This window comes from Nerophis ophidion, linkage group LG01 (genome assembly GCF_033978795.1).
Source record: "Nerophis ophidion isolate RoL-2023_Sa linkage group LG01, RoL_Noph_v1.0, whole genome shotgun sequence".
Classification (NCBI taxonomy): domain Eukaryota; kingdom Metazoa; phylum Chordata; class Actinopteri; order Syngnathiformes; family Syngnathidae; genus Nerophis; species Nerophis ophidion.
Window position 1 is genome coordinate 39,839,984 of NC_084611.1, and position 12,821 is coordinate 39,852,804.

General features: G+C 40.0%; 1 protein-coding gene across 2 annotated transcripts in view; it reads right to left on the reverse strand.

Moving 5' to 3' along the window:
• LOC133554206 (neurogenic locus notch homolog protein 1-like) overlaps window positions 1-12,821 on the reverse strand; it is a 129,042-nt gene that overhangs the window by 76,409 nt on the left and 39,812 nt on the right. Inside the window, exons 3-4 of one of the 2 annotated variants that reach the window (XM_061902675.1) lie at window positions 6,528-6,790; window positions 3,405-3,743 (exon numbers count right to left, since the gene is read on the reverse strand). In XM_061902675.1, the coding sequence (XP_061758659.1) occupies window positions 3,405-3,743; window positions 6,528-6,790 (602 nt within the window). The remainder of the gene's footprint in view (window positions 1-3,404; window positions 3,744-6,527; window positions 6,791-12,821) is intronic. The other variant, XM_061902680.1, reaches the window with a different exon arrangement.

The window sequence follows — 12,821 nt, forward strand, 5'->3', positions numbered from 1 at the left end:
TTTAAAGGCCTACTGAAATGAGATTTTGTTATTCAAACGGGGATAGCAGGGCCATTCTATGTGTCATACTTGATCATTTTGCGAAATTGCCATATTTTTGCTGAAAGGGTTTAGTAGAGAACATCGACGATAAAGTTCGCAACTTTTGGTCGCTAATAAAAAAGCCTTGCCTTTACCGGAAGTAGCAGACGAAGTGCGCGTGACGTCACGGGTTGTGGGGCTCCTCACATCCTCACATTGTTTACAATCATAGCCACCAGCAGCTAGAGCGATTCAGACCGAGAAAGCGACAATTTCCCCATCAATTTGAGCGAGGATGAAAGATTCGTGGATGAGGATATTGATAGTGAAGGACTAGAAAAAAAAAAAAGGCGCTTGCCGTGGGAGCGATTCAGATGTTATTAGACACATTTACTAGGTTAATTCTGGAAAATCCCTTATCTGCCTATTGTGTTGCTAGTGTTTTAGTGAGATTATATAGTACCTGAAAGTCGGAAGGGTGTGGCCATGGGTGTGTTGACTGCAGTGTCTCCGGTGGGAGGAGTTAATAGTCGCAGCAGCAGCTGCAGGAGGATGCTGGCTCCGCTCATAACTACGGTAAGAGCCAACTTATTACCACAATTTTGTCACCGAAACCTGCGGGTTGACATATAGTCGGGATCCATGTTCGCTTGACTGCTCTGTTCCATAGTAAAGCTACACCTTCGGGAATTTTAAACAAGGAAATACCGGCTGTGTTTGTGTGGCTAAAGGCTAAAAACTTCCCACCTCTAGCTTTCTATTTTGACTTTTTCATTATTAATTGAAAAAATTGCAAAAGATTCAGCAACACAGATGTCCAGAATACTGTGTAATTATGTGATTAAAGCAGACTACTTATAGCTTGGATCGGGCTGGAAAATAATGTCCGCTACAACCCCACACGTCAAACGCACGCGTCATCATACCGCGACGTTTTCAACGGGACACTTCGCGGGAAATTTAAAATTGCAATTTAGTAAACTAAAAAGGCCGTATTGGCATGTGTTGCAATGTTAATATGTCACCATGATTATATAAACTATCAAACTGTGAGGTCGGTAGTAGTGGGTTTCAGTAGGCCTTTAAGACTAAAGGTTAGGGGTGTAACCATACGCCATAATCACGGTTTAGGACACCCTGGTTTTTAAGGTCATGCTATGGTTCATTTATGGGTAAAGTAAGGGAACAAAACGTTTTTGCAATTTAATGATATTGATGTATATTTCAAATTAGGGCTGAGCGATATATATTGTTATACTAGATACATAGCGGGTTTGTGTCTGTGCGATATAGAAAATGACTATATTGTGATATTCAAGTATACGTTCTCACGCAGTTGCTTTTAGCTGCGAGCATTACACTACAGACGTTTATCACTCTTTCTTGTCTCTCCTTCTCAATAAACAGTGCACCTTCTTACATACGTCACATACGTATACGCCCTCGCGGAGCAGAGAGGTAGCGGCATGGGTAACGTTGGCTATGGTGCGAGTGGTAATACGAGAGAAAGAAGGTGCAAATCTCGTAACAAATGAAGGAAGAACTAATTCCCAAGAAAAACAGCACCAGGTCCATCGTCTGGCGGTGATTTGGCTTCAATATGTCGAACAGACAACCATAATTTGTCAAGTGTGGGGCAAAAGCGTTGCTACAAAAAGTAGCATTATTTATATGTAGCATCATTTGAAAATTCATCCGCTAGAGAGTGAAGAGTGCTTGAAACGCCGCAGGTCAACATCTCCGTTCAGTGCCACACCAACAAAATGCCCAAGCAAACATTTCCACATCAACACCGTATGAAAAAAATAGTGAACAACATAAGGAGACAATGTCCGCGGTAAACTACCACATAGCGATTTGATTTCCTGTTATGCAGCTAATTTTTATTTGACAGTTTTTTAAATATTTTGTGTGACTTCATGCACAAAAGTGCAGTTTATTTGTTTTAAACTATTGTGGTGGGGGAACAGTGCAGTGGCAGGGAGCAGCTAGAAATTGTTCACTATGGCAGAAACATGCTGAGGCTTTCGTCCAGCAGTGGACTGACAACGGCTGATGATGATGATGATGAGTGGCGTTCTGTACAAAAAGTGCACTTTTAATTTAGTGTTGTTTTGGTATGTCATCTTAGTGACATCATGCACAAAAAAGTGCACTTATAGCTTGTTTTAAAATGTCTCTGACAATCTTGCCCTTTTTGTTTTGGAAATGACATGAATGTTTGTACCACTGCTTAATAACTGTTTAATAAATACAGTTTTGGTAAATTGACTTAGTTGTGATTTCCTTCTCTGCATGAAAGTTTAAAATGAGCATATATTAATGCAGTATGAAGAAGAATGTTTTAATGTAGACACATAGAATCATCATACTGCTGTGATTATATGCATCAAGTGTTCATTCAAGGCTAAGGCAAAATATCAAGATTTATATCGTGTATCGTGACATGGCCTAAAAATATCGAGATATTAGATAAAAAGGCCATATCGCCCAGCCCTATTTCAAATAACTAAAAAATATATACCGGTAATAGTTTACAATAGTGGTGTCCCCAAAAAATTAATTCAGTTCCATGAATTACAAGTGCAGACAAATGAAACAGAGTTTGAACAGTTCTCATTGTTGCTTTTCGTCTTATCCACTCTGTTTACGTATTTCTTCAGAAAGGCACATTGTTCACTAATAGGAGAGTGTCTTCAAGCTCTGGTTTCCCCTTAGCAATATCGCTAGCCAAACTCTATTTGTTTACCAAGTAGACCCGTGACTATATACTTCCGGAGCAAATCCTTCTCTGTACCGTAGTAAATGTTCCGCAAGGAAAAATCAGAGTACAAACACAAGTACCGTTACTCACAGTAAAGATGTTGTTCGTCTGACCTGCCTAATTGATTGTTTTGACAACAAATATTTTCAGGTTCAAAAGGACGTACAGGATGGCAAGCTAACTCACAGATTTGTTGGGTTGATTTTAGGACTTGGGACAAAAACAAATCGTGTGTTTATGTGTGTGCATGTGAGTCTTTGGAGGTGATGAGATGGTAGGAGGGCTCATACTCTCAGCAAGCTGAGCCTCACTGTGCTATGTGCAAAGGATGTTGTCCTTTGACCATTTCCTTATGATAAGCCCAGATGCTTTCCCGTCCCCGCCTCCGTTCACACACTGCTCACACGGAAAAACACACTTGTGCTCATACAGCTTGACATGACATCACTGCAATAGCATTCAAATCAGAGGAGTTTTTAACGGCGCCTGGGTCGCACTTTTGACTCCCCTGATTGAAAGGATGAACCCAATCACTGCAGTCTAATGATTGGTGAATGGACAGTCATCACAATCGGAAACATTTTTCTTATAAGAATCCAAGAGAATGTTATGTTTCTACCTGGCACACAAGTGCATTCATAGCTGGTATCTCCGTTCTGGATGCAGGTGCCTCCATTTTGGCAAGGGGATGGGTTGCATGGCAGGTAGCGGCTCTCGCAGTGCTTGCCTATGTACTCCGCCGGGCACTGGCAGCGGTAGCCGCCGACCACGTTGACGCAGACGCCGCCGTTCTTGCAAGGGGGCGGGTTGGCATCGCACTCATTGACGTCCTGGCTGCAGGTCTTTCCAGAGAAGAACTGCGTGCAGGAGCAGATGTAATGGGACTCGATAGCGGCGCACCGGCCGTCATTGGCGCACGGATTCGAGGCACAGGGGTCGGTATGCTGGCACTGGTTACCTAGGAGTAAAAATATGATTAATTGTCTATCCTACAAACACTTAAGGATAGCCGATATCAATATAAGCGATATATCGCGGGTTTGTCTCTGTGCAATATAAAAAATTGACTATATCGTGATATTCGAGTATACGTTCTCACACAGTTGATTTTAGATGCTGGCATTACACTACAGGCTCTTCAGTTTCTTTCTTGTCTCTCCTTCTCACAGACAGCAAGCGCACCTTCTTACATACGTCACATACGTGTACGCCCTCGCGGAACAGAGGTAGCAGCATGGGTAACGTTAGCTGTGATGCTAGGGGAGCCGTGCGAGTGGTAATACGAGAGAAAGAAGGTGTGAATCTGGTAACAGATGAAGGAAGAATTAATTCCCAAGAAAACAGCAGGGGGCCCATCGTCTGGCGGTGGTTTGGCTTCAAGTGCGAATATGTCGAACAGACAACCGTAATTAGTCAAATGGTAAATGGGTTGTACTTGTATTGCGCTTTTCTACCCCTTTTTAAGGAGCCCAAAGCGCTTTGACAGTATTTCCACATTCGCCCATTCACACACACATTCACGCACTGATGGCGGGAGCTGCCATGCAAGGCGCTCACCAGGACCCATCAGGAGCAAGGGTGAAGTGTCTTGCCCAAGGACACAACGGACGTCACTCGGATGGTAGAAGGTGGGGATTGAACCAGTAACCCCTCAGATAACGGGCACAGCCACTCTACAAACTTTGCCACGCCGTCCCCAAGTGTGGGGCAAAAGCGTTGTTACAAAAAGTAGCATTGCTGCTAATATGTAGCATCATTTGAAAAGTCACCTGATAGAGAATGATGAGTGCTTGAAACTCTGCATGTCAACATCTCCATTCTGTGCCACAGGCCTACACCATCAAAATGCCAAGGCAAACATTTCCAGATCAACACCGTATGAAAAAAATAGTGAACAACAAAAGGAGACAATGTCCGCAGTAACCTACTACATAGCGAAGGACGAACAATATTTGATTTCCTATTATGCAGCTCATTTTTATTTGACAGTTATTGAAATATCTTGTGTGACATCATGCACAAAAGTGCACTTTTTTTGTTTTAAACTATTGTAGTGATGTTCTGTACAAAAAGTGCACAGTAATTTAGTGTTGTTTTGATATGTCATCTTAGTGACATCATGCACAAAAGTGCAATCATAGCTTGTTTTAAAATGTCTCTGACAATCTTGCACTTTCTGTTTTGGAAATGACATGAATGTTTGTGCAACTGCTTATTAACTGTTTAATAAATACAGTTTTGGTCAATTGACTTAGTTGTGATTTCCCTCTCTGCATGAAAGTTTCAAATGAGCAGTATGAATTAATGCAGTGATTAATAATTACGAATGAATAATTAATAAATAATAATTCATAATTATTAAATAATTAATAATAAAGAAATACTAATAATTATTATTTATTAAAGAACTACTGAAACCCACTACTACCCACCACGCAGTCTGATAGTTTATACATCAATGATAAAATATTAACATTGCAACACATGCCAATACGGCCTTTTTAGTTTACTAAATTACAATTTTAAATTTCCAGGGAGTTTCGTCTTGGATACGTCGTGTAATGATGACGTGTACGCAGGACGTCAAAGGTTTTTAGGAAGTATGAGCGCTACGCACACACACAGGTAAAAGTCGCCTGCTTTAACGGCATATTTACACAGTATTTTGGATATCTGTGTTGCTGAATCTTTTGCAATTTGTTCAATTAATTTTGGAGAATTCACAGTAGAAAGATGGAGTTGGGAAGCTTTAGCCTTTAGCCATACAAACACAAGGTGTTCAAAATTCCCGGAGCTGAAACTTAACTATGGATCAGAACGCGGTCAAGCAGACATGAATCCAGACCAAATGTCGACCAGCAGGTTTCGGTGAGAAAATTGTGGTTAAAAAGTCGCCACTTACCGGATATCAGCTGAGCTTGTGTCGTCCGTACAGCTGCCGTCGACACCCATGAGACATTGGCGTCAACACACTCGTGGACACACCCCTCCGATTATCAGGTACTATTAAACTCACTAAAACACTAGCAAAACAATAGAAAGATAAGGAATTTCCCAGAATTAACCTAGTAAATGTGTTTAAAAACATCGGAATACGTCCCAATGCTATCGCGTTTGTTTTTTTTTAACTCGTTTTTTTTTTGTTTTTTTCTAGTCCGTCGCTATCAATACCCTCAAACCTGAATCTTTAATCCTCACTCAAATTAATGGGAACATTTTTGTTTTCTCGGTCCGAATCACTGTTTTTGTTGGAGGCTCCCATTAAAATCAATGTGAATATGTGAGGAACCCCCACACTTGCGACGTCATCGTCTACGACTTCCGGTAAAGGCGAGGCTTTATCAGGAAGTACCAAAAGTGGCGAACTTTATCGTTGATTTTCTCTACTAAATCCTTTCAGCAAAAATATGGCCATATCGCGAAATGATGAAGTATGACACATAGAATGGACCTGCTATTCTCGTTTAAATAAGAATTTCTCATTTCAGTAGGCCTTTAATAAATAATTAATACATAATAATTAGTAATTAATGCAGCATTAATTAATGCAGTATGAAGAAAAATGTTTTATTGTAGACACATAGAATCATCATACTGCTGTGATTATATGTATCAAGTGTTCATTCAAGGCTAAGACAAAATATCGAGATATATATCGTGTATCGCGATATGGCCTAAAAATATTTAGATATTAAAAAACGGCCATATCACCCTACAAACATTACAGCCTGAAAAGTCTTACCTGACCATCCAGGTGGGCAGCGGCACTTGTACGTCTGCAGGCTCTCCACCTCGCAGGTGCCTCCGTTGCGACACGGCATGCCGACACATGCAATGTTGACAGGCGTCTGGCAGCGGCGGTCGGCGAAGCCCAGCTTGCAGGTGCAGCTGAAGTCCACTGTGTTCGCCTTTGTCACGACGCTGCATGTGGCGCCGTTCATGCAAGGCCCCGTGGTGCACGGGTCACGGAACTGGCACCTGCTTCCAGCATACCCATTACGGCACCTGGCGAGGAAAAAGGATTGATATTTCGATTCAGAGGGTTTAGTTGTTACATTTATTTCTTAATATTCTTCTTCAGTATTACTGTGTGGGTGCTGGAATCCTTTATATATGTGTAAAAGTGAAAACATACAATAATAGATTTCATGTCAGTTCAGACCAACATGCACCTCTACGCATTGGACAAAGAACTGAAGTACGGTAATGATGACCACTTTTGACAAACTGTTTTAAACTAAAACTCTGATAAACTCACAGATCGGTGATATTGCTCAGTTACTGGAGAAGCAAGCGAGCACGCTACTGGGTAGCTAGCTTAAAATAGATTTTAACGTCTTTCCCCACTAGTAACCTCATACAACAATCTAAACTTGTACAAACACATTGCTGTACCTAATTATTCAATCCTGCACATTTAATCTACTTTTTTTAGAACAAAATGACAGATCAATACAAGGAGGTGTCTACAACAGGAAGTGAACCTGCATGACGTCACATAAACTTGACGTGCAACACTCGTTTTGCCTTTATCGTGAATAAAAAAAAACAACACTCCTTTATACATCAAAACGTAAGAAGATGAACATATACAAACAATTAAACACTTCAATAATATGGCTTTTAAGAAGCCAGAAAAATATATAATGTTTTTTTCTTCCAAAGAAGTATATTGTGTGTCTGTTTGTTATTTTATTAAAAAAAAAAAAAAACTTGGTTAAACATTTTTAGACTGTGTGTATACGTAGTTTTTGAGCACATTCACAATACCGCGATAATATTGACAACCGCGATCATTCTGGTCACGATAATTGTGATATATAGTCACATCCCTTATCTAGAGTCAACAAGAAGTAGTTACATACAATTGTTTATTTTTTAAAGCTGTTCAGCGGCCATTCTCAAAAGTTGTGTTACTTCACATGTTTATAGGGCAAGCATTCATAAATGTACCCTCTGTAGTTGTATTTTTATTTTAATATGTCAATGGTTTATCCATATAGTTATATAGATATACATGCAGTATACTGTAGATAGCCCAATGTGCCGTATTTTTCTGACTTTAAAGGCCTACTGAAACCCACTACTACCGACCACGCAGTCTGATAGTTTATATATCAATGATGAAATATTAACATTGCAACAGATGCCAATACGGCCTTTTAAGTTTACTAAATTGCAATTTTAAATTTCGCGCAAAGTATCCTGTTGAAAACGTCAGTATGATGACACGTGCGCGTGACGTCTCGGATTGTAGCGATCCAAGCTATAAGTAGTCTGCTTTAATCGCATAGTTACACAGTATTCTGGACATCTGTGTTGCTGAATATTTTGCAATTTGTTCAATTAATAATGGAGAAGTCAAACAAGAAAGATGTAGGTGGGAAGCGGTGTATTGCAGCTGCCTTTAGCAACACAAACACAGCCGGTGTTTCCTTGTTTAAAATTTCGGAAGGTGAAGCTTTACTATGGAACAGAGAGGTCAAGCGAGCATGGTTCCCGACCACATGTCAACCGGCAGGTTTCGGTGAGAAAGTTGTGGTAATAAGTCGGCTCTTACCGTAGACATGAGCGGAGCTCGCGTCCTCCTGCGGCTGCGGACTCTCTTACCTCCTCCCACCGAAGACACTGGCGGTCACCACACCCGTGGCCACACCCCTCCGACTTTCAGGTACCATATAATCTCACTAAAACACTAGTAACACAATAGGCAGATAAGGGATTTTCCAGAATTATCCAAGTAAATGTGTCTAATAAAATCTGAATCGCTCTCACTGCCCTCGCCTTTTTTTTTTCTAGTCCTTCACTCTCACTATCCTCATCCACAAATCTTTCATCCTCGCTCAAATCAATGGGGAAATCGTCGCTTTCTCGGTCCGAATCGCTCTCGCTGCTGGTGGCCATGATTGTAAACAATGTGAGAATGTGAGGAGCTCCACAACCCGTGACGTCACACGCACATTGTCTGCTACTTCCGGTACAGGCAAGGCTTTTTTATTAGCGACCAAAAGTTGCGAACTTTATCGTCGATGTTCTCTACGAATTCCTTTCAGCAAAAATATGGCAATTTCGCGAAATGATCAAGTAAGACACATAGAATGGACCTGCTATCCCCGTTTAAATAACAAAATCTCTTTTCAGTAGGCCTTTAAGTCGCAGTTTTTTTCATAGTTTGACCGGGGGTACAACTCATACTCGGGAGCGACTTATGTGACGTGAAGTGAATTATATTTATATAGCGCTTTTCTCAAGTGACTCAAAGCGCTTTACATAGTGACACCCAATATCTAAGTTACATTTAAACCAGTGTGGGTGGCACTGGGAGCAGGTGGGTAAAGTGTCTTGCCCAAGGACACAACGGCAGTAACTAGGATGGCACAAGCGGGAATCGAACCTGCAACCCTCAAGTTGCTGGCATGGCCCCTCTACCAACCGAGCTATGCCGTGAAATTATTAACACATTACCGTAAAATATCAAATAATATTATTTAGCTCATTCACGTAAGAGACTAGACGTATAAGATTTCATGGGATTCAGCAATTAGGACAGTAGTGACAGGAGTGACAGATTGTTTGGTAAACGTATAGCATGTTCAATATGTTATAGTTATTTGAATGACTCTTACCATTATATGTTACGTTAACATACCAGGCACCTTCTCCGTTGGTTATTTATGCGTCATATAACCTACACTTATTCAGCCTGTTGTTCACTATTCTTTATTTATTTAAAATTGCCTTTCAAATGTCTATTCTTGGTGTTGGGTTTTATCAAATAAATTTCCCCAAAAAATGCGACTTATGAGTGTGACTTATATATGTTTTTTTTTCCTTCTTTATTATGCATTTTCGGCAGGTGTGACTTATACTCCGGTATATGAAATTACGGTATATGAAAGTGTACAATGAAACATCAAAAAGTATTTCTTTTTTTTTGTATACCGGTACATTACAATATTATCATATCTTTATCACAAAGAAATCCGACACTTTAAACTCACTTCATGTGGCATAACAAGAAACAAGTCAGGTTACCAAATATAGTTAATTTTGTGACAAAGGGTAAGAAATAATTTATTGAGAAATACATTCCAAATTATATTTCACAATATAAATAAATAAATGATAAATGGGTTGTACTTGTATAGCGCTTTTCTACCTTCAAGGTACTCAAAGCGCTTTGACACTACTTCCACATTTACCCATTCACACACACATTCACACACTGATGGAGGGAGCTGCCATGCAAGGCGCCACCCAGCACCCATCAGGAGCAAGGGTGAAGTGTCTTGCTCAGGACACAACGGACGTGACGAGGTTGGTACTAGGTGGGAATTGAACCAGGGACGCCCGGGTTGTATATGGGAGAAGAAACAAAGTATGGTTCATTTACATTGATTGCTACCGTAATTATTCCACATTTTAACATATTTTACTTCAAACATACCGCTAACACTTTTTAATTCCATGAAAAGTCTAGGGACCAAAACACAGGATGGTCTTATTTACCACACAAATTTAAGCCCAGTCAATGTGAATTCCTGAACCAATTCAAGGGAAGACACCACTATAAGTTCAATTAGGGTCAACCTTTGTTCGCGTCAGTGCTCATAAATCAGCGTTCAGGCAAATAGCTTGACCCAATAGGGTCTACGTCTCTTAAAAAGCTCTCGTTCCGGTGCCTTTTTACAACATGGCAATACATCTATGAGAAACTGGGCTTTAAACGGGAGATCCTTCTTCCCATAATCACCCTTGGCCAACAATGTGATTTTTCGGCAGTAAAAACAAGAGGTCTGAACAGAGGGAGGCGGTGGCGGCGGCCGAACAAAACTCCTGTGATGTTTCTCACAGGTCGTGGCCGCGTCGTAAATGCCACTCTGACCCCGGCCAATAAGTTCCCATCGCGAAAGAAAGAAGGCACACATTCACATACATTTCAAAGGACAATGAGGGGCGAAAGGATGCTCTATAATAAGGCAAATAACAACAACAATCCAGGGCTACAAAATATTACACACAGCTGTTTTGAACAAAAAGTAACAACAGAACAAGCACTTGATCTTACAAGCCTGGCGCTCTGCAAACTACTTTACCCGTCAGCGGGGGTGGGTAGTAGCGCGCTACATTTACTCCGTTACATCTACTTGAGTAACTTTTTGGATAAATTGTACTTCTGAGAGTAGTTTTAATGCAACATACTTTTACTTGAGTATATTTATAGAGAAGAAACGGTACTTTTACTCCGCTCTATTTATCTACATTCAGCTCGCTACTCGCTATCGATTTTTATCGATCTGGTAATGCACGCTTTGTTTGTTTTGGTTCGTCAGATAGACCTTCAAAGTAGGATCTATAACATGCCTGCATTTCCCCAATCAAATGCAGTCACTGGTGACGTTTGACTCCGTTTCACCAATCAAACAGAGCCGGGTGGTCACATGATTAACTGCACATTTTTTAATTTTTTTTATAAACCCTTATTTTTAAATTTCAACATTTACAAACAGTTGAAAATAATAATCAAAGTAAGTTCAAAAACAGTACAAAACAGTATAAAAAACGTACAAAACAGCGCCAGGGGGTTGAAAAATTCAAAGTAACTAAAATAGAATGCAAAACAAAATATATTCATAAAATAAACAAAGTGCAAAGCCATAGGCTCACTCAATCTCAGTAAATAACTTAAATTCGGAACACAGCATCATCGTTTTCACAGCTTTTTGGTTGTTAGAGGTAGAGTATTTTAATGTAGAATTCTTAATCTTTTTTGAAGGCACAAAAAACAGGTCGGGTATTGAGAAACTTACATTTATGAATATAAAACTTAGCCAATAGTATAATGAGGTTGCAAAGGTAAAATTCATTTTCAATTTTTTTTTCAATACAGTGTAAAACCAAATATATATTATTTAACATATATTATTGTTTTAGTTGCTTAAGAGATATTCCTGGCTCTGAATTTTTTCATTGCTATTTTTATGTTTTTGTGCAATACTTGTTGCCGTCATCATTAAACGAACAGGTTACTCATCAGTTACTCAGTACTTGAGTAATTTTTTCACAACATACTTTTTACTTTTACTCAAGTAAATATTTGGGTGGCTACTCCTTACTTTTACTTGAGTAATAAATCTCTAAAGTAACAGTACTCTTACTTTAGTACAATTTCTGGCTACTCTACCCACCTCCGCCCGTCAGTAAGTTACAGATGCAGAAGATGTTTAATCATTTAGTTTTTCTTCAGAGAATAGCCTAAGCAAGCATGATATTGCTTTTAAAATGTGATTGTAATGCTAACATTGTCCTCCTGTCTCTTTTCCTAATGTTATAATTGGAATTGCACTTTAGTTGTCACATACACATTGTACAGTGATGTGTCTCCACATGTAACCCGGACCTGGGCAAATTAAGGCCCGGGGGCCACATGCGGCCCGTTAAGCGTTTCAATCTGGCCCGTTGGACATTTCCAAATAATTTTTTTAGATCTTTAAGATGGAAAGTGTAGCTGCCATTATGATGTGCAGTGATGTTTTCTAATGATCGTAAGTCAATGGTTGGAATCTGCGCTTTTGCATGATATACTAGTTACTACGGTAATCTAATTAGTTACTATGGTCATCTAATTAGTTACTATGATCATCTAAGTCACAGCAGCTCAGACAAGGCACCAAGCAGTGTGGAGATTTTCACAACAAAGTTTTAAAGCTTAGTGATATCCCAGATAATGTATATCAGACTGTAGGTGGGCTTTTTGTAATGTCTTTGTTTGTTTCGCTGTATCTGTTGCATTTTTGTTGTGTTTAACTTGATTGTAAAATATATCGATCGAGAGGGGGTGTGACGTTCATATGTTGTCAATATTCAGTGTTTTATTGTTTATAGTTAATAGAATGTTGTCTGTCTATCTGTGTTGGCCCTGCGATGAGGTGGCGACTTGTCCAGGGTGTACCCTCCCTTCCGCCCGATTGTAGCTGGGATAGGCGCCAGCGCCCCCCGCGACCCTGAAAGGGAATAAGCGGTAGAAAATGGATGG